Raw genomic sequence first — 21,719 nt, 5'->3', positions numbered from 1 at the left:
TGACTTCATGCAAATAAAACTCACCTCTCACCCTATATTAAGACTACAAATATTTTAAGGTAATTAATGAGTGTACTATACGTATATGCATTTTATCGCTCTAGGGAGATTAATGTCGTAGTAGGTATAAGTGGTCAGGAAGGATGCCATACCTCCCACACGACTTTCTACAAATAAATACTTTTCACCTCTTACCCTACATTAAGACCATTAAGACTACAAATATTTTAAGGTAAGTAATGCATGTACTGTATAGGCATTCTATTGCTCTAGGGAGCTTTAAGCATCGTAGTATAGTATGTGTGGGTGGGGTGTCCAGGAGGGCTACCGCACCCGACTTCTTAGAGTAAATACTTCTCACCTTTTGCCCTACATTAAGACTACAAATATTTTGAGGTAAATAATGAGTACACTGTGTGTGTATTTTACTTTTTAATGCCTAATTTTATTGCTAACTTAATATATGTTAGTGTAAACTTGTTATCTGGTACGTATTTATATGCATTTATAAATGGAAAAAAAATGGAGTTCTGCTTTCCGGCAGTAGCCTGGAACCTAACCTGCCAAATAAGTGAGGCCCTACTGTATAATATAGTGTGAATTTGTCATTACTAATGTTGCTTGTCTTTTGTAGATAATCTGTTTTGAAATATGCTTAGCATTTTTAGATTTTTTTTTTTTAAGACCGTTTTTGTAACTCCTTCCTTTTATCTTATAAATACTTTTGTATATCTTTCATTCACTGTTTCCTTAATTAGTTTTTTATAACTTGCATTTGCTCCGTTCATCACTTTATTTGCTTGCTCACATGTTTGTTATAATAAAATTATTAGTAATACTGTTTTTTTTTTTTTTGTGTGTACACAAACAGTTCAAGCTAATCTCTCAAGCATATGAGGTGTTGAGCAATGATGAGAAGAGAAAAATTTATGATCAGGGAGGTGAGCAGGCACTTAAGGAAGGTGGTTCAGGAGGCGGGACCTTCACGTCGCCAATGGACATCTTTGACATGTTTTTTGGAGGAGGCATGAGACGAAGCCGTGAAAAGAAGTAAATACTGCCTGACTTTTTTTTTTATTATGAATTCACATTGTTTAATGTTGGGATGTAATTTATATTCAGAAATTTGTGATGAAACTGGTCAGTTTGTTTTGCAGGTAAATAACTGGTGTGAAATAATTTCGTTAAGTCTAGTCTAGTATAATCCCTTATGATAGGCACGAACAGTACTAATGCTGACATGTAGATCAAAGTACTGTACTGTATGTATTTAGCAGTAGGGCAAGAATATATTTATCACTAAAAATAATGATTCACTTATCCAATAGGACAAGAAAGTTAAAAATGATATACATATATATCCATATTATTTGGAGAAGCCTTTCAAAGAACATGTTAGGGAAAATGAAAATTATGAAAGGTTGGCCAGGCTATATTAGTATGAATTAGCTTAAGGTTTTTGTGACTTTATAACTTAACACTCTGTTGTAGGGCTTAAGATTCTGAATAGTTCGGTAAAATAAAAGACCTTACCCAAGCTCGTAACTTGTCTTTGTTTAAATTTAGGAATATCAAGATCTTGTGTAGCAGCCATTTTAATGCACTCTATTGGCTTTTCATATCAGATGCTGTGTATACAGATGTGAATAACATTGCACAAAATATTTCAGGCTAGGTTCAGTATAATGAAAATTACATTCTTTTATAAAAACTTGCAAATTAATTTTAAAATATAAAATGTAGTTTAAAGTATCTACAGGAGGGCCCTGCTTTATGATGATTTGCTAATATGGACATATCAAATTACAACCAAAGATTTGTTTATACGGGTCCCTGATTTGCTATTATGATGTTTGTATACCACTGTTTGTTTACGTCCTTCGTGAGCTCCGAATCTATCGGTTGTGTTTTAAAGTTATTGTGTATTTTATGTACACAGTGGAACCCCGGATTTCGTCCAGTGCCGATATCGTACAGTTCGGATTTCGACCACTTTTTTGGGTGAAATTTTACCCTAGGTTCCGTACCTCCGCTTGGAAATTGTCTGTATCAGACGAGTCCGCCCACCCAGGATGCAACCGCTCACACGTATGTGACTCGGTCTGCCTCTGTCACTTGTTCAGTGAGCAATACTCAGTGCGGTCATCTGAAACATTGGTGGTAGAGATGGTGGTAGTGGTAGTGATGGTGGTAGAGGGTGGTAGTGTCACTGATACTTGTGTAGTATATGTAGATATTCCCAACTATGTTATACATAGGCTCCCTGACTAACTGTATAGGCTCCGTGGCTAGCCCATCACATGTGAGCTACTAGCCAGAGGCATCTCTGTTCCCGCTAGGCTAGACTGGACAAGGCAAGGCTCCTGGGCTTCCCCTCAAGACTCTTATTATATGTTACCAAACCATCGAAGTGTGTATTCCTTTTCATCCGACATCTCCTTGAACACCCACCCAACAGTAGTGATGGTGGTGGCGATTCACACTGGTAGTGATGGTGGTAAAAGGTGGTAGTGATGGCAAACAATCGAAGATGTTGAGAAGTTGTTGGTGTGGATCAATGAGAAACAGTTAGCGGGAGATAGTGTTGTGGAGGTGGTAATTTGCGAAAAGGCAAGGCAGTTGCATGCGGATCTCATAAAGAATGTGTCAGCAAGAGTCTTCAATAAAGGTAAGTGATTTAAATGTTCATTTATCCATTAAAATTAGTGCTTTATATTTCTCATTGTTTTCTGTATGTAAAACTGTAGTTATTCTCTATAAAATGTATTTTTTGTTAATATTTTTGGGTATCTGGAATAGATTAATTGGATTTACATTTTTTCTTATTGGAAATATCACTTCGGATTTCGACCAACCTTCTGGAATGGATTAAGGATGAAAACCGGGGTTCCACTGTATATTTCAATAATTGTCCTTGTATGTGCTTGTACCTAAGCAAACTTAGTGTGCTGGCATGCAGGTACACATTAAAATCACATTGTGTCTTTTTATTATTATTATTATTATTATTATTATTATTATTATTAACACACTGGCCGATTCCCACCAAGGCAAGGTGGCCCGAAAAAGAAAAACTTTCGCCATCATTCATTCCATCACTGTCTTGCCAGAAGGGTGCTTTACACACAGTGTGTCTTGTTAGTGTAAATAGTAGGGTGTTGGGGAGAGGGATGGGATTAAATTATGGGGAATCAAATACAAAATGGGAATTGACAGTTAATTTTTGCTGATGATACTGTGCTTTTGGGAGATTCTAAAGAGAAGTTGCAAAGGTTAGCGGACGAGTTTGGGAGGGTGTGTAAAGAAAGTTGAAAGTGAAGAGAGCTAAGAGTAAAGTGATGAGGGTATCAAACAAGTTAAAGAAAAAATGAATATCATTGGAGGGAGAGGGAGTATGGAAGCAGTGAATATGTTCAGATATGAAGAGAAGTTGCAGAGATTGGTGGATGAATTTGGTAGGGTGTGCAAAAGAAGAAAATTAAAGGTGAATACAGGAAAGAGTAAGGTTATGAGGATAACAAAAAGATTAGGTGATGAAAGATTGAATATCAGATTGGAGGGAGAGAGTATGGAGGAGGTGAACGTATTCAGATATTTGGGAGTGGACGTGTCAGCGGATGGGTCTATGAAAGATGAGGTGAATCATAGAATTGATGAGGGAAAAAGAGTGAGTGGTGCACTTAGGAGTCTGTGGAGACAAAGAACTTTGTCCTTGGAGGCAAAGAGGGGAATGTATGAGAGTATAGTTTTACCAACGCTCTTATATGGGTGTGAAGCGTGGGTGATGAATGTTGCAGCGAGGAGAAGGCTGGAGGCAGTGGAGATGTCATGTCTGAGGGCAATGTGTGGTGTGAATATAATGCAGAGAATTCGTAGTTTGGAAGTTAGGAGGAGGTGCGGGATTACCAAAACTGTTGTCCAGAGGGCTGAGGAAGGGTTGTTGAGGTGGTTCGGACATGTAGAGAGAATGGAGCGAAACAGAATGACTTCAAGAGTGTATCAGTCTGTAGTGGAAGGAAGGCGGGGTAGGGGTCGGCCTAGGAAGGGTTGGAGGGAGGGGGTAAAGGAGGTTTTGTGTGCGAGGGGCTTGGACTTCCAGCAGGCATGCGTGAGCGTGTTTGATAGGAGTGAATGGAGACAAATGGTTTTTAATACTTGACGTGCTGTTGGAGTGTGAGCAAAGTAACATTTATGAAGGGATTCAGGGAAACCGGCAGGCCGGACTTGAGTCCTGGAGATGGGAAGTACAGTGCCTGCACTCTGAAGGAGGGGTGTTAATGTTGCAGTTTAAAAACTGTAGTGTAAAGCACCCTTCTGGCAAGACAGTGATGGAGTGAATGATGGTGAAAGTTTTTCTTTTTCGGGCCACCCTGCCTTGGTGGGAATCGGCCAGTGTGATAATAAAATAATAAAAATAATATAAAAAATTTGGGGATAGAATTGTCATCAGATGGGTTTATGAAGGACTAAAAAAAACCATAGAATTGATGAAGGAAAAAGGGTGGGTGGTGCATTGAGGTATCTGAAGACAAAGAAAGGAATATATGAGAGTATAGCAGTACCAACACTTAAATAAGTATGAAGCATGGGTTGTAAATTCTGCAGCAAGGAGGAGGATGGAGGCAGTGGACATGCATCTAAGGGCTGTGTGTGGTGTAAATATGCAGAGAATTCGGTGTGGAAATTAAGAGGAAGTGTGGAGTTACTAAAAATATTATTCAGAGGGCTGCAGAGGTGTTGTTAAGGTGGTTTGGTCATTTAGAGAGGATGGAGCAAATTAGGATGACTTGGAGGGTGTATAAATTTGTAGTGGAGGGAAGGAGAGGTAGGGATCATCCTAGGGAAGGATGGAGGGAGGTGGTAAAAGGTTTTGTGTGCAAGTGGCTTGGACATACAGCAGGCATGTATGAGTGTGTTGCCTAGGAGTGAATGGAGACTAATGATTGTTGGGGCCTGACAAGCTGTTGGAGTGTAAGCAGGGTAATATTTTGTAAAGGGATTCAGGGAAACTAGTTAGCTGAATGTGAATCCTGGAGGTGGGAAGTACAATGCCTGCACTTTAAAGGAGGGGTTTGAGATAGTGGCTGTTTGGAGTGATGTCTAAACTGTCGTATCTGGGCACCTCTGCAAAGACGGTGATTGTGTGAATGATGGTGAAAGTGTTTCTTTTTTGAGTCACCCTACCTCGGTGGCAGACAGCCGATATGTTGAAAAAAATATATTAAAAAGTTCGAGTGGATTTGTTTCAAAGTTGCTTATTGAACTTTTCATTACCAGATAATAGGTTTGGTGCCTCTCATCATCGAGCCACTAGTTTACATATACTAAATTAGTTTCAGAATTATCCATGAACTTTACACAATTTAGACTAATTAATCTATTAATCCTGATTTGGGTGGATCTTGGCATGAATACCAGTGTATTGTGAGTTTGCTTGGGATTAGGTAAAGGTGCTTAGTGTGTAGTATTTGCAGCAGATGTGTATGCTGTTATAATTTTTTTTCCCTCTATCGGAAATGTAAGCCTTGGATTATCTTAACTTCAGGAAGTAGAAGCCAGAGAGTTTTTCAAGCATTTTGTTATTTGAAACCAGTCATTTAAATGACACAAGTTTCCTTTCTTGGTACTAGTGCTTTGTTCCCACTGAGCACAGTATGAAACATTTTAAAATATGAATAGATTTTGGTGTATGGTTTTACAAACCACAAACTGTGCTACCTCCGTGTGTCTAGTTTTGACTAGTCAGGTTAGCCAGACATGACCTGAGAATAATAAAAAGGAAATTGACTTTCTCAGTAGAAAGTGGGAAGCCAACTGAGCAAATAGTAGGGAAGTCGAAATACTGGTGGCTGAAGGTAATTTTGACTCCACCTTCTCATGTACTAAATGGGCTTTCTTCTCTCCCAGACTCTCTACTCCTGGTAACTCTCCTGTCCTCTGCCTTCCCTACATTTCCGGTATTTCTGATCTCAACAACTCTTTCTGTTCCTTAGGCATCAAACTTACTTTTCGCCAGACTAACACTTCACATTAATCTAGTTCATACCTCTCTTAATAGATGCTCCAGGTGTCTACTGTTTCTTGTTCCTCCTGTCCTCTTCAGTACTTTGGAGAAACTGGCCGATCTCTTTCTGACAGACTTAGGGAGCACAAAAGTAGTGTTAGGCTTGCCGACAACAACAGTGCTCTTTTCCGTCACGTCAGAGATCACGGTCGTCCTATTGACTGGTCTTCTGCTAAAACTGTGTCGTACTTATAATTTTCACAGTTGCCGTTTGGTTGAATCTTCCTCTATACACAACTTTCCTTGTATAAATCTTAGTCCTGGCTTTGTCTCTGTATATGCCTCCCTTTCCCATTACATTGTAAAATTTTCCAAACTTCAGAACACCTGTGACTTAACCAGATTCTTTCTTTCCCTTCTCCCTCTTCCCCCTTCCTCCTTCCTCTTTCCTCTTTCTCCTTTGGGTTTTCTTTCTTCTGCCTTGAGTATTTATCCTTTAGTATTATTCCTCCTCCCCCCTTCTGTGTTCTTGCTCCTATCCTCTGTGAGCCCCTAGCTCCCTTGCAGTGTTCCTATTTTTTTTTTTTTTTATTTTACTACTGCTGCCGCTGCCGCCGCCGCTGCTGCTTCCACCACCACCACCTCTCTTGTTCCTGTCAATGTCTGCTGGCCTCTGTATACTCCCTCCTCCTCTTCTTTTTGTTAGTGTGACTTCGTAAATCGTCCAAGTCGGACCAAAATGTCGTCGTAAAGCTCCTCTCTTCTATGTGCAAGTTATTTGTGTATTGTTCCAGTCACAGTATTGTGCCTTTTTTCATCAGTGAATATATTCTTGGCTTGTTGTGATAGGGATAGTAAGAAATGCATTGCTTGCTCAAAATTACATTTCACTGTTTATTTTGCTTAATCTATGTCAGCCCTATTTGATTTTTATGTATAAATTTATAATTTTTCTTATTTCACCTTATTTTTTGTAAACAGGGTGAAAGATGTAATCCATCAGATGAATGTGACCCTAGAGGAGTTGTATAATGGTGCTGTGAGAAAGCTTGCACTACAGAAACATGTAATCTGCAGCAAATGTGAAGGTCAGGGTGGCAAGAAACCCCCAGAGAAGTGTCCAAGTTGTAGAGGAACAGGCATGCAGGTTTGTTAATGATTAATGCATATAATGCTCTGAATGTGTTTTAGAACATCATCTTACATGGTAGTTTCACTGTAAGATGGGTTATATAAACATTATATTTAAATAGTTTACTTTGTTTCACATGTATAGTCATATTTGATAAATCTCTTAAGTTTCTTGCTATTTTTAATTCTTTAACCAGTTTAGTGATATTGAAACAAGACAGATGATGAAAAGATTACACTTAGGGTTTTATGGTAGGAGATACGTTAGGTTTGGCTGTCTCTGTCTCCTTCTGTCTGTCTGTGTATCTATCTGTCTACCTGTGTCTCTATCTCACAGGTACAAATAAATAGTTATACATAGTGTAAATTACCTAGGATAGCCCAAAAATCCAAAGTGCTATACTATGCTTGTTGATATAAGGCATAATAAGCATGACTCGCAAGAAACACATTTTCACTGGGTCAGGAATCAGACGTGATGACTCTGCATCGTGTGTAATACCTGTTGGTTCATGAGTGACTGAGACAGAGAGACAAGTAGAGAGACAGGAAGACAGAAACACAGGCAAACAGAAAACGCAGACAAGCAGAGACGGAGATAAACAGAGCTAGACACAGATACAGACAAATAGACAGAAACATATAGGCAGATACAGACGAGTTTGGGAGTGTGTGTAAAGGTAGAAAGTTGAAAGTGAACATAGATAAGAGTAAGGTGATGAGGGTATCAAATGATTTAGATAAAAAAAAAAAATTGGATATCAAATTGGAGAGTAGGAGTATGGAAGAAGTGAATGTTTCAGATATTTGGGAGTTGACGTGTCGGCGGATGGATTTATGAAGGATGAGGTTAATCATAGAATTGATGAAGGAAAAAAGGTGAGGGGTGCGTTGAGGTATATGTGGAGACAAAAATGTTATCTATGGAGGCAAGGAAGGGAATGTATGAAAGTAGAGTAGTACCAACACTCTTATATGGGTGTGAAGCTTGGGTTGTAAATGCTGCAGCAAGGAGATGGTTGGAGGCAGTGGAGACGTCCTGTCTAAGGGCAATGTGTGGTTTAAATATTATGCAGAAAATTCAGAATGTGGAAATTAGAAGGTGTAGAGTTAATAAAAGTAGTAGTCAGAGGGCTGAAGAGCGGTTGTCGAGGTGGTTTGGTCATTTAGAGAGAATGGATCAAAGTAGAATGACATGGAGAGCTTATAAATCTGTAGGGGAAGGAAGGCAGGGAAGGGGTCGTCCTTGAAAAGGTTGTAGGGAGGGGGTAAAGGAGGTTTTGTGGGCGAGGGGCTTGGACTTCCAGCAAGCGTGCGTGAGCATGTTAGGAGTGAATGGAGACGAATGGTATTTGGGACCTGATGAGCTGTTGGAGTGTGAGCAGGGTAATATTTAGTGAAGGGATTCAGGGAAACCGGTTATTTTTATATAGCTGGACTTGAGTCCTGGAAATGGGAAGTACAATGCCTGCACTCTAAAGGAAGGGTTCGGGATATTGGCAGTTTGGAGGGATATGTTGTGTATCTTTATACGTATATGCTTTTAAGCTGTTGTATTCTGAGCACCTCTGCAAAAACAGTGATTATGTGTGAGTGAGGTGAAAGTGTTGAATGATGAAAGTATTTTCTTTTTGGGGATTTTCTTTCTTTCTTGGGTCACCCTGCCTCGGTGGGAGACGGCTGACTTGTTAAAAAAAAAAAAACGCGTTTGTGTAACAGTGAAAAATAAAGCCATGGCAGTGCACAATCATCAAATGTTACTCCACTGCTGCACTGTCAACAATGGAGTGACGCTCTTCTTACACCGTGCTTCAAGGAGTTTCATATACAGTGGTCCCTCGTTTTTCGTAATTAATCCGTTCCTGGAGCCGTTACTATAAACGAAATTTATGATTTGCGAATCAATTTTCCCCATAAGAAATAATGTAAATACAATTAATCCGTTCCTGACACCCAGAAGTATTAAAACAAAAAAAATTTTTACATGAAATATACATATAGTACATAAACAATACAATGGGAAATGATGAATGAAACATTAACAGCATAACACTTACCTTTATTGGAGATTCTTCTTAGTATATGGGAGACTGGAGGAGGAGAGAGATTGGATTGTTTACAGTTTGGAAGGGGAATCCCCTTCCAGCAACACCTCAGGTACCAATTGCTTCTCTGGGGTTGCTTCTCTTCTCTGTTTCTTTATGCCACTAGGACCACCTTGAGAGTCACTCTAGTCCTGTCTCGCAAAGTAACTGTGGAGAGAGAGCTCTGTTTCTGGCATCTCTTTAACACTTCCCGAAAATGGCCCAAGACTTTGTCACTGTACATGTTTCTCACCTTTACCACAGGCTTGGCACTAGGAGCTTTCTTTGGAGCCATGGTAGCTTATTTAGTAATTACAAGCACTAGAATGAGTGGAATATTATGAAATATTTCGTAGGAGCACTTGAGGGGACCTTCACTCACTGGTAAACAATGCCAGACTGGCTGGGTAGGGAGGCCACCCCGGCTCACACCGTGCGTACGCGTCCAGGACGAACTACTATTCGCGAGTCAACCTATGAAAAGCGAGTCCATGTTTATACGAAAATACCCCTATGATTGGCGAAATTTACGATTGCCGAGAACTACGAAAAGCGAGGGACCACTGTGTAATCCAGCATTTCTAAAACATTGCTGGGACCTGGCAAAAAGTCATTTCTTATTTATAAATGCCTTTTTCTTATTTAAAAAAACATAACAGAAAAATTGGGGTGGTTTTTTGGGGGCTGGAACTGATTAATGGCATTTAAATGAATTTCAGTGAGGAATATTGATTTGATATACAAGCAAATTGAGTTACAAGCTCGGTCAAGGAACGAATTAAAATCGTCAAGGTACCACTGTATTAAAATATTCAAGGTGTAATACTCGTCAAATCGTGGAAATAAAATAAACCCTTGATATTATGCGCTAATAGGGAAAGGGTAGTTGTCAGTGTCTGTTATATCAGAATAATACTCAACCTACATGCAAGGGACGGCTAGAATGTTGAAAAAAAAAAAAAAAGTTTGAGGGAATATTCTGGATTATATAAACATAACGTAATTGTAGTAGGTTGGTAGACAGCAACCACCCAGGGAGGTACTACTGTCCTGCGAAGTTAGTGTAAAAACAAAAGCCTGTAATTCTTTTACGTGATGGTAGGATTGCTGGTGTCTTTTTTTCTGTCTCGTAAATGTGCAAGATTTTAGGTACATCTTGCTACTTCTACTTAAACTTAGGTCACTGCACATACATGTACACATTGAAGTATACATACTCATCTGAGTTTTCTTTGATTTTATCTTAATAGTTCTTGTTCTTATTGCTTGTCCTTTTGTGTCCTTTTATGCCAGGAACAGTGGGCTAGTAACCCCTTTTCCTGTATAGCCTACTAAAAAGAAAGAGAAGAAAACCGTCAAAGTGGGATGTTTGAATGTGCGTGGATGTTGTGCGAATGATAAGAAAGAGACGATTGTGAATGTTATGAATGAGAAGCTGGATGTCCTGGCTTTAAGTGAAAAAGCTGAAGGGGGTGGGAGAGTTTCACTGGGGAGAAATAAATGGGATTAGGTCAGGGTTTTAAATAGAGCTAAAGGAGTAGCAATAATGTTGAAGGATAAGTTATGGCAGGAAAAGAGGGAATATCAATGTATAAATTCAAGGATTCTGTGGAGTAAAATAAGGGTTGGATGTGAAAAGTGGGTTATAGTAAGCATTTATACACCTGGAGAAAAGAAAAGTGTAGAGAGAGATTTTGGGAAATTTTGCATGAGTGCATGGGGAGTTTTGAACCAAGTGTGAGAGTACTTGTGGTTGTGGATTTCAATGTTAAAGTGGGTAAAAATGTGGAGGGAGTAGTAGGTAAATTTTGGGTGCTAGGGGTAAATTAAAATGGGGAGTCTTTAATTGAGCTATGTGTAGAAAGAGGTTTGGTAATAAGTAATACATATTTTATGAAAAAGAGGATAAGTATACAAGGTATGATATAGCACGTAATGAAAGTAGTTTGTTAGATTATGTATTGGTGGCTAAAAGGTTCATGGGTAGGCTTCAGGATGTACATACTTATAGAGGGGCAACTGATATATTGGATCATTATTTAGTTGTAGCTACAGTTAGAGTAAGAGGTAGATTGGCCAAAAGGAAAATGGCAACAAGAAATAAGATAGAGGTGAAAGTGTATGAAGTAAGGGAGGAAGAGGTTAGAGTGAGATGTAAGCAAATGATAAATTAGACACATGTGCATATCTACATTTTTATTATTTTTTATTATCACACTGGTGGCCTGGTGGTTAACGCTCTCGCTTCACACGGTGAGGGCCTGGGTTCGATTCCCAGCCAGAGTAGAAACATTGGACGTGTTTCTTTCCACCTGTTGTCTATGTTCCCCATCAGTAAAATGGGTACCTGGGTATTAGTCGACTGGTGTGGGTCGCATCCTGGGACACTGACCTAAGGAGGCCTGGTCACAGACCGGGCCGCGGGGGCGTTGACCCCCGGAACTCTCTCCAGATCCAGATAAACTGGCCGATTCCCACCAAGGCAGGGTGGCCCAAAAGAGAAAAACTTTCACCATCATTCACTCCATCACTGTCTTGCCAGAAGGGAGCGTTACTCTACAGTTTTTAAACTGCAACATTAACACCCCTCCTTCAGAGTGCAGGCACTGTACTTCCCATCTCCAGGACTCAAGTCCGGCCTGCCGGTTTCCCTGAACCCCTTCATAAATGTTACTTTGCTCACACTCCAACAGCACGTCAAGTATTAAAAACCATTTGTCTCCATTCACTCCTATCAAACACGCTCACGCGTGCCTGCTGGAAGTCCAAGCCCCTCGCACACAAAACCTCCTTTACCCCCTCCCTCCAACCTTTCCTAGGCTGACCCCTACCCCGCCTTCCTTCCACGACAGACTGATACACTCTTGAAGTCACTCTGTTTCGCTCCATTCTCTCTACATGTCCGAACCACCTCAACAACCCTTCCTCAGCCCTCTGGACAACAGTTTTGGTAATCCCGCACCTCCTCCTAACTTCCAAACTATGAATTCTCTGCATTATATTCACACCACACATTGCCCTCAGACATGACATCTCCACTGCCTCCAGCCTTCTCCTTGCTGCAACATTCATCACCCATGCTTCACACCCATATAAGAGCGTCGGTAAAACTATACTCTCATACATTCCCCTCTTTGCCTCCAAGAACAAAGTTCTTTGTCTCCACAGACTCCTAAGTGCACCACTCACCCTTTTTCCCTCATCATTCTATGATTCACCTCATCTTTCATAGACCCATCCGCTGACACGTCCACTTCCAAATATCTGAATACATTCACCTCCTCCATACTCTCTCCCTCCAATCTGATATCCAATCTTTCATCACCTAATCTTTTTGTTATCCTCATAACCTTACTCTTTCCTGTATTCACTTTTAATTTTCTTCTTTTGCACACCCTACCAAATTCATCCACCAATCTCTGCAACTTCTCTTCAGAATCTCCCAAGAGCACAGTGTCATCAGCAAAGAGCAACTGTGACAACTCCCACTTTGTGTGATTCTTTATCTTTTAACTCCACGCCTCTTGCCAAGACCCTCGCATTTACTTCTCTACAACCCCATCTATAAATATATTAAACAACCACGGTGACATCACACATCCTTGTCTAAGGCCTACTTTTACTGGGAAATAATTTCCCTCTTTCCTACATACTCTAACTTGAGCCTCACTCTCCTCGTAAAAACTCTTCACTGCTTTCAGTAACCTACCTCCTACACCATACACCTGCAACATCTGCCACATTGCCCCCCCTATCCACCCTGTCATACACCTTTTCCAAATCCATAAATGCCACAAAGACCTCTTTAGCCTTATCTAAATACTGTTCACTTATATGTTTCACTGGAAACACCTGGTCCACACACCCCCTACCTTTCCTAAAGCCTCCTTGTTCATCTGCTATCCTATTCTCCGTCTTACTCTTAATTCTTTCAATAATAACTCTACCATACACTTTACCAGGTATACTCAACAGACTTATCCCCCTATAATTTTTGCACTCTCTTTTGTCCCCTTTGCCTTTATACAAAGGAACTATGCATGCTTTCTGCCAATCCCTAGGTACCTTACCCTCTTTCATACATTTATTAAATAATTGCACCAACCACTCCAAAACTATATCCCCACCTGCCTTTAACATTTCTATCTTTATCCCATCAATCCCGGCTGCCTTACCCCCTTTCATTTTACCTACTGCCTCACGAACTTCCGCACTCACAACTGGCTCTTCCTCACTCCTACAAGAAGTTATTCCTCCTTGCCCTATACACGAAATCACAGCTTCCCTATCTTCATCAACATTTAACAATTCCTCAAATATTCCCTCCATCTTCCCAATACCTCTAACTCTCCATTTAATAACTCTCCTCTCTTATTTTTAACTGACAAATCCATTTGTTCTCTAGGCTTCCTTAACTTGTTAATCTCACTCCAAAACTTTTTCTTGTTATCAACAAATTTTGTTAAAAATATCTCACCCACTCTCTCATTTGCTCTCTTTTTACATTGCTTCACCACTCTCTTAACCTCTCTCTTTTTCTCCATATACTCTTCCCTCCTTGCATCACTTCTACTTTGTAAAAACTTCTCATATGCTAACTTTTTCTCCCTTACTACTCTCTTTACATCATCATTTACATATAAGCAACTATTGCCAGAAAGGTGGGCTAGTGCAAGTATGAGTAGTGGTAGGGTTGAAGAGCGTTGGAATGATTTTAAAAATGCAGTATTAGAATGTGGGGCAGAAGTTTGTGGCTATAGGAGGGTGGGTGCAGGAGGAAAGAGGAGTGATTGGTGGAATGCTGAAGTAAAGGGTGTGATAAAAGAGAAAAAGGTAGCTTAGGAGTGGTTTTTACAAAGCAGAAGTGTTTTAAGAAGAGCAGAATATATGGAGAGTAAAAGAAATGTGAAAAGAGTGGTGAGAGAGTGCAAAAGGAGAGCAGATGATAGTGGGAGAGGCACTGTCAAGAAATTTTGGAGTGAGATAAACAAGTTAAGAAAGCATAGGGAATGAATGGATTTGTCAGTTAAAAACAGAGTACGGGAGTTAGTAGATGGGGAGCTGGAGATATTGGGTAGATGGGGGGGGAATATTTTGAGGAACTTTTAAATGTCTAAGTAAGGGAGGCAGTAATTTCATGCACTGGTCAGGGAGGTAAAACATCTTTTAGGAGTGAAGAAGAGCAGGATGTGATTGTGGGGTAGGTGCGTGAGGCATTACGTAGAATGAAAGGGGGTAAAGCAGCTGGAACTGATGGGATCATGACAGAAATGTTCAAAGCATGGGGGGATAGTGTTGGAGTGGTTGGTATTTTTGTTTAATAAATGTATGAAAGAGGGGAAGGTACCTAGGAATTGGCAGAGAGCTTGTATAGTTCCTTTATATAAAGGGAAGGGGAATAAGAGATTGTAAAAATTATGGGGGAATAAGTTTACGGAGTACACCAGGGAAAGTGTACGGTAGGGTTACGATTGAAAGAATTAGAGGTAAGATAGAGAGTAGGATTTCTGATGAGCAAGGAGGCATATATGTGAACAATATTTAGATAAAGGAAGGGAAGTTTTCATTGCATTTATAGGCATATGATAGTGGATAGGGGAGCAATTTTGCAGATGTTGCAAGTACAGTGGACCCTCGCCTAACGCAATTAATCCGTTCCTGAGAGCTCAACATTAGGCGAAATTATCGTTAGGCGAATTAATTTTCCCCATAAGAAATAATGGAAATCAAATTAATCCGTTCCTGACACCCCAAAGTATGAACAAAAAAATTTTTTTACCACATGAAATATTAATTTTAATACACACAAATTGAAGAGGACATGCACAGTTACATGACACTTATCTTTATTGAAGATCTGGTGATTGATGGGATGGGAGGAGGGGAGAGTGTTGGTGTTAATGTTTAGAAGGGGAATCCCCTTCCATTAGGACTTGAGGTGTCAAGTCCTTTTCCGGGGTTACTTCCCTTCTTCTTTTAATGCCAATAGGACCAGCTTGAGTCACTGGACCTCTGTCGCACAACATATCTGTCCATAGAGACCTGTACCTCCTGTTTCTTTATGCCATTCCTAAAGTGTTTCACAACATTGTCAGAGTAATAGTCACCAGCACAGCTTGCAATTGCTGTGTGAGGGTGATTTTCATCAAAAAAGGTTTGCACTTTAAGCCACATTGCACACATTTCCTTAATCTTTGAAGTAGGCAACTTCCTCAATTTCTCTATCCCCTCCTCCAGAGCAGTTTCCTCAGGTGTGGCCTCTTGCTGTTGAAGATGATCTAGCAGCTCATCAGTGGTTAGTTCTTCATTGTCCTCCTCCACCAACTCTTCCACATCCTCCCCACTAACCTCCAACCCCAAGGACTTCCCCAATGCCACAATGGATTCCTCAACTGGCATAGGATTCCCAGGGTTAGCCTCAAACCCTTCAAAATCCCTTTTGTCTCCACATTCTGGCCACAGTTTCTTCCAAGCAGAGTTCAAGGTCCTCTTAGTCACTTCCTCCCAAGCCTTACCTATAATGTTTACACAATTGAGGATGCTAAAGTGATCTCTCCAAAACTCTCTTAGTCAATTGAGTTTCTGATGTCACTACAAAGTACCTTTCAAACATAGCTTTTGTGTACAGTTTCTTGAAGTTGGAAATGACCTGCTGTTCCATGGGCTGCAGGAGAGGAGTGGTATTAGGAGGCAAAAACTTGACCTTAATGAAGCTCATTTCCGCAGAAAGTCGCTCTGCTACGTCTGAAGGATGACCAGGAGCATTGTCTAATACCAGGAGGCACTTAAGGTCTAATTTCTTTTCAATTAGGTAATTTTTCACAGTGGGGGCAAATGCATGGTGTAACCAGTCATAGAAAAAGTCCCTAGTGACCCATGCCTTACTGTTTGCCCTCCACAGCACACACAAATTAGCCTTGAGGACATTGTAGTTCCTGAACACACTGGGAGTTTGAGTGATACACCAATAAAGGCTTCATTTTGCAATCACCACTAGCATTGGCACACCTCAGAGTAAGCATGTCTTTCATAGGCTTATGTCCTGGGAGTGCCTTTTCCTCCTGAGTAATGTAGGTCCTGCTTGGCGTTTTCTTCCAAAATTGGCCTGTTTCGTCACAATTAAACACTTGTTCACGTTTCAGTCCTTTGCTGTCTATGTACTCCTTGAATTCCTGCACATATTTTTCAGCCGCTTTGTGGTCCGAACTGGCAGCCTCACCATGCCTTATCACACTGTGTATGCCACTATGCCACTGGCCTTAAATTCACTCACATCATCACTAGTTGCAAGGTATTTTTCTAATTAAATCCTCATGCAACTTCCTAGCCTTTTCACATATGATCACTTGAGAGATGCTATCTCCTCTATCTGTTTTTCGTTTATCCACACCAATAAGTCTCTCAACATCTTCTATCACTTGCGATCTCTGTTTCGAAAACAAAGTTGCACATTTGGCAAGAACAGCTTCCTTGATTGCCGTTTTCTTGGCCACAATAGTAGCGATGGTTGATTGGGGTTTTATGTACAACCTGGCCAGCTCGGAGACACGCACTCCACTTAGCAATGATCTCTTTCTTCATATCCATAGTAATTCTCACTCTTTTTGCTGTAGGGTTAGCACTAGAAGCTTTCTTGGGGTCCATGGTGACTTACTGTGCAGGTGCAATCACTAAAAAGGCTGTGATAATATGAAATGTTCCGATTGTATGCTTGGATGCGATCGTGGTGGCTGGCTTGTAAACACTGGCACCCACGGAACAAGTGAGGCGAGCTCAGGCTGCACGTGGACGCGTGTCGAACGAATCACATTGAGCAAGTTTTTTAGCGCTAGCCGAGGCAAAATTTTTGCGTTAAAATGTATCGCTAGGCGGATTTAACGTTATGCGATGCGTTCGTTAGGTGAGTGTCCACTGTATATGGAATAGGTAGTAAGTTACTAAATGCTGTAAAGAGTTTTTATGAGGATAGTGAGGCTCCTCAGGTTAGGGTGTGTAGAAGAAAGGGAGATTACTTCCCAGTAAAAGTAGGTCTTAGACAGGGATGTGTAATATCACCATGGTTGTTTAATATATTTATAGATGGGTTATAAAAGAAATAAATGCTAGGGTGTTGGGAAGAGGGGTGGGATTAAATTATGGAGAATCAAATACAAAATGGGAGTTGACAGTTTCTTTTTGCTGATGATACTGTGCTTATGGGCGATTCTAAAGGAAAGTTGCCAAGGTTAGTGGACGAGTTTGGGAGTGTGTAATGGTAGAAAGTTGAAAGTGAACATAGATAAGAGTGAGGTCATGAAGGTATCAAATGATTTTGATGAAGAAAAATTGGATATCACATTGGAGAGAGGGAGTATGGAAGAAGTGAATGTTTTCAGATATTTGGGAGTTGACGTGTCAGTGGATGGATTTATGAAGGATGAGGTTAACCATAGAATTGATGAAGGAAAAAGGCGAATGGTGCATTAAGGTATATATATAGAGACAAAAAACATTATCTATGGAGGCAAAGAAAGGAATGTATAGTGGTACCAACTCTCTTATATGGGTGTGAAGCTTGGGTTGTAAATGCTGCAGCGAGGAGGCGGTTGGAGGCAGTAGAGATGTCCAGTCTAAGGGCAATGTGTGATGTAAATATTATTCAGAGAATTCGGAGTGTAGAAATTAGAAGGTGTGGAGTTAATAAAAGTAGTAGTCAGGGCTGAAGAGGGGTTGTTGAGGTGGTTCGGTCATTTAGAGAGAATGGATCAAAGTAGAATGACATGGAGAGCGTATAAATCTATAGGGGAAGGAAGGCGGGGTAAGGGTCTTCCTCAAAAAGGTTGGAGGGAGGAAGTAAAGGAGGTTTTGTGGGTGAGGGGCTTAGACTTCCAGCAAGTGTGTGTGAGACGAATGGTTTTTGGAACCTGACAAGCTGTTGGAGTGTGAGCAGGGTAATATTTAGTGAAGGGATTCAGGGCAACCTGTTATTTTTATATAGCCAGACTTGAGTACTGGAAATGGGAAGTATATTGCTTGTACTTTAAAAGGGCAGTTTGGGGTATTGGCAGTTTGGAGGGATATGTTATACATCTTTATATATACTTCTAAACTGTTGTATCTGGGCACCTCTGCAAAAACAGTGATTATGTATGAGTAAGGTGAAAGTGTTGTATGATGAAAGTATTTCCTTTTTGGGTCACCCTGCCTCGGTGGGAGATGGCTGACTTGTTGAAAAAAAAAAAAATGGTCCGTTGTAGATCGAATCTTCATTGTTATTTAGGATGAATTCCACTGTTAGTATCATAAAATTGGAATAAATTTGGAATGAATAAGGGATCATACTGCTAGTTCTACACTCAGGTGTGGCAGCTGGTGGTGGAACAACAGGGCTTGGTTTCATTGGTTGCTTATGCTTCTTATGCAGTGTTGCCCCATGATGTACTCTGTAGACCTATTTGATCTTAGGTTTTTTCTAAGGCATGAAGAGGTAGGAGACCCAAACAGTTGTGCTGAGGCCAAAAACATTGGCAGGTATTGTATTTGAAGGCATGAAAAATTGTTTACTAGCATGTCCAACACTTAAGTGTCACCTTTGTACTAGTACATTGGATACGGTTAAAGGTCAGAATATCTTTTTTTATGTTCCTAGTATTATTTCCTAAAGATAAAATTTGTTTTTTCAAAATTCAAAATTACCCATTTTTATATGCTTTTTTGACAAGCATACTTTACTCATTTTTTTGCAAAATTTAATAGGCAGTGCAGTGGTAATTAAAGAGGCTTTCTATCTCTTAACTCTCAGGTGCGAATCCAGCAGCTTGGACCTGGTATGGTGTCACAAGTGCAGAGTATGTGTGGAGAATGCCAAGGCCAAGGCGAGCGTATTCATCCCAAAGATAGATGTAAAAACTGTGAAGGAAAAAAGGTAGTTTCAAATGCAAAAACATCTGCTTTAATGACTTATTAATGACATGATAGTTAAGAATGGCTCTGCTTGCCATAGTAAATAACATAAAATTGGTTCATATAAAGTAATTTTTGTAAAGTTACTTCAGCTCATTAATTTTGTTTTAAATTCAAGGTTGTTAAAGACAGAAAAATCCTAGAGGTACATGTAGACAAAGGTATGGAGGATGGTCAGAAAGTGGTATTCTCTGGAGAAGGGGACCAAGAACCAGGTTTAGAACCAGGTGATATCATCATTGTGTTGGATGAAAAGGAACATCCAGTATTCAGGTTGGTCATATATTTTCAGTATTGCCATTTTAACTTAATAATTAGGCAGTGGATGATCAAACTTGACACTGATTAGGTGTTCTACAATAATTTCTGATATACTGCAATAAACTCTAAGTTAAAGGGGAGGGACTGAATTAGCTGGTAGTCTTGCCTTTCTGAATTTTGAACCAACAGGTTTGAAATATTGTAGTTATCATATTTTTAACACCTATGTAAAGTTATTTTTTAATTATCCATCTCATTTCATATCTTTACCTCATGTGTTTAAGCTTTTTCAGGATATTCCTGTATCTTTTAGGGGGTAATTTTAAACATTACCCTTGTGTTCCCTGTATAAAGGCAAAAAAATACTTAGGGCCAAATTGTTCTAAATCAGATTATATTTAGTGCTCATCATGTACACTTGTTCCAGTCATAACTGAAAAGAATTAGCTCTGGTACAAGTTATATATAAAGGTTCTGCAACTTTATAGTTTGGAAATGTCTTTTTTTTTTTTTTTTTTTTTTTTTTTTAAATCCTTTAGCTAATTCTTAGGATTAGAAGTATTGGAATGTTCTGAATTTAACATTGGACACAGTTTCTAGCATTTAGAATTTAGATTTTTTTACAGGTTGCTTTTATTGTAATGATTTTTTAAAATTGGTTATAAAAAGTAATGTTGAATATTTTAATATTATTGCTGATGCTAGGATATAAAATATTAGTTTATTGAAAAATTTCTGTTGCATCAAACTTTCTTCTCCCAACAGACGGGTGAACAATGACCTCACTATGCAGATGCACATATTCTTAGTTGAAGCTTTGTGTGGGTTCCAGAAACCTATAAAGACATTAGATGACAGAATTATTGTTATAAGTACCATTCCAGGTAAGTTAGATATTTTTAAAACATTTTTTCTACATTGGCAATTTCTCACCAAGGGTGAGTGACTTAGAGGGAAATGTTTGCTAACATACATTTAATAGCTGTCTGGGTAGAAATGTGAGGATGATATAATTCAAATAACCCTCTCAGGGGAGACTTCTTGATGCTGGTGAGAGGCTTTTGATTCTAGGAATTTGATGATATCCTTCCTTGAATTGAACCCAATTGCCTATGAGTTTAGCACCCCTGTTAATGTTATGGTGGTGCTTGATGGAAAACATAATTTGTAATACGTGTAGTAAAGTGCATAGTAATTTCTATTAACAAAATGAGTGGTAGTGTGGTTTACCCGATCCTGAAAATCTGTAAAATTCTATATATATTTTCAAAGAATTTGTTATTAATGCTGATGTTTTTCCTATCAGCCATTATCTAACCCATGATTGTTTTTTTTAAGCTGTCTCCCACTGAGGCAGGGTGACCCAAAAAAGAAACAAACAGTTTCAACATCATTCACTTTTTTTTTTTTTTCTTTCTCTCTTTCTTTTCAGAATTGTCCATTTGAGCACAATATTTTCAAATTAATCCATTGAGTTGAGGTTTCAGTGTATACTTTAACCCTTTGAGGGCCGGTCACGTACTTGTACACGTAAATTCTAGCGCCTTCAAATTGAGCGGGAGAAAGCTGATAGGCCTACATGTGAGAATTGGTCTGCGTGGTCAGTGTGTGCAGTAGGAAAAAAATCAGGGCACCCACATTGCATTGTGGGAACGCCATTTTAGTATGCCTTGTTCACTATGCCTCGTGGTAAGAAACTCCTCACTCCACGGAGAATTGGGACTTTTGTTCCCAAGTGATAGTTCAGACGCCAATGGAAGTGTCAGTGAAGAAGAATTTCATGGTTTTGACAAGTTAGTGACTGAAAATAATGAACATGGTACCGGTAATAGTGCAGAAAACCCAGACGACCCTCAACCTTCCACCTCTGGTGCTGGGGTGTCTTGTTCATGTTAAGTTGTACCAGAATGAAAGAGGAAACTCGTATTTTCCCATGTCCAGGACTCGGATGTGAGCAGTGGTGATGATAGTGATAGTGAATGTGATATCCAAGCTCTTGAAAACATTTCTAGTAGCGAGAGTGAAGTGGAATATTCCCCAGTGAAGCGTCGGTATTTACGACGCTACCTGCACTCTGGTAGTGTGCCGTATGCTATTCCTAGGGGAAGGAGTACATCCTGTGGACATGCAACAGGAACAGATAGTGAAAATGAAGATATTGTTATAGTGGGGATGAAAAATGTGCATGCGTCATCAGATGGTAGTGGTGCCATGCGCCATGATGCACCATCGGCGCCTCATGCTGGTAACCACACTGCTGAATCAGCTGAGCTACAACAAAGCCCACCCTCACGCAC

General features: G+C 39.9%; 1 protein-coding gene across 1 annotated transcript in view; it reads left to right on the top strand.

The window, feature by feature from the left end:
- Nucleotides 1-871: 871 nt before the first annotated feature.
- The window catches only part of LOC128687417 (dnaJ homolog subfamily A member 1-like), a gene marked incomplete at its 5' end in the record, with an annotated part of 31,597 nt that continues 10,749 nt past the window's right edge, over nucleotides 872-21,719 (top strand). Inside the window, 5 exon segments of the mRNA XM_053774884.2 lie at nucleotides 872-1,050; nucleotides 6,986-7,151; nucleotides 19,001-19,123; nucleotides 19,280-19,434; nucleotides 20,188-20,306. Of these exon segments, the coding sequence (XP_053630859.2) occupies nucleotides 872-1,050; nucleotides 6,986-7,151; nucleotides 19,001-19,123; nucleotides 19,280-19,434; nucleotides 20,188-20,306 (742 nt within the window).

This window comes from Cherax quadricarinatus, chromosome 40 (genome assembly GCF_038502225.1).
Source record: "Cherax quadricarinatus isolate ZL_2023a chromosome 40, ASM3850222v1, whole genome shotgun sequence".
In the NCBI taxonomy this organism is placed as follows: Eukaryota; Metazoa; Arthropoda; class Malacostraca; order Decapoda; family Parastacidae; genus Cherax; species Cherax quadricarinatus.
This window is presented reverse-complemented; position numbering and strand designations above follow the sequence as displayed.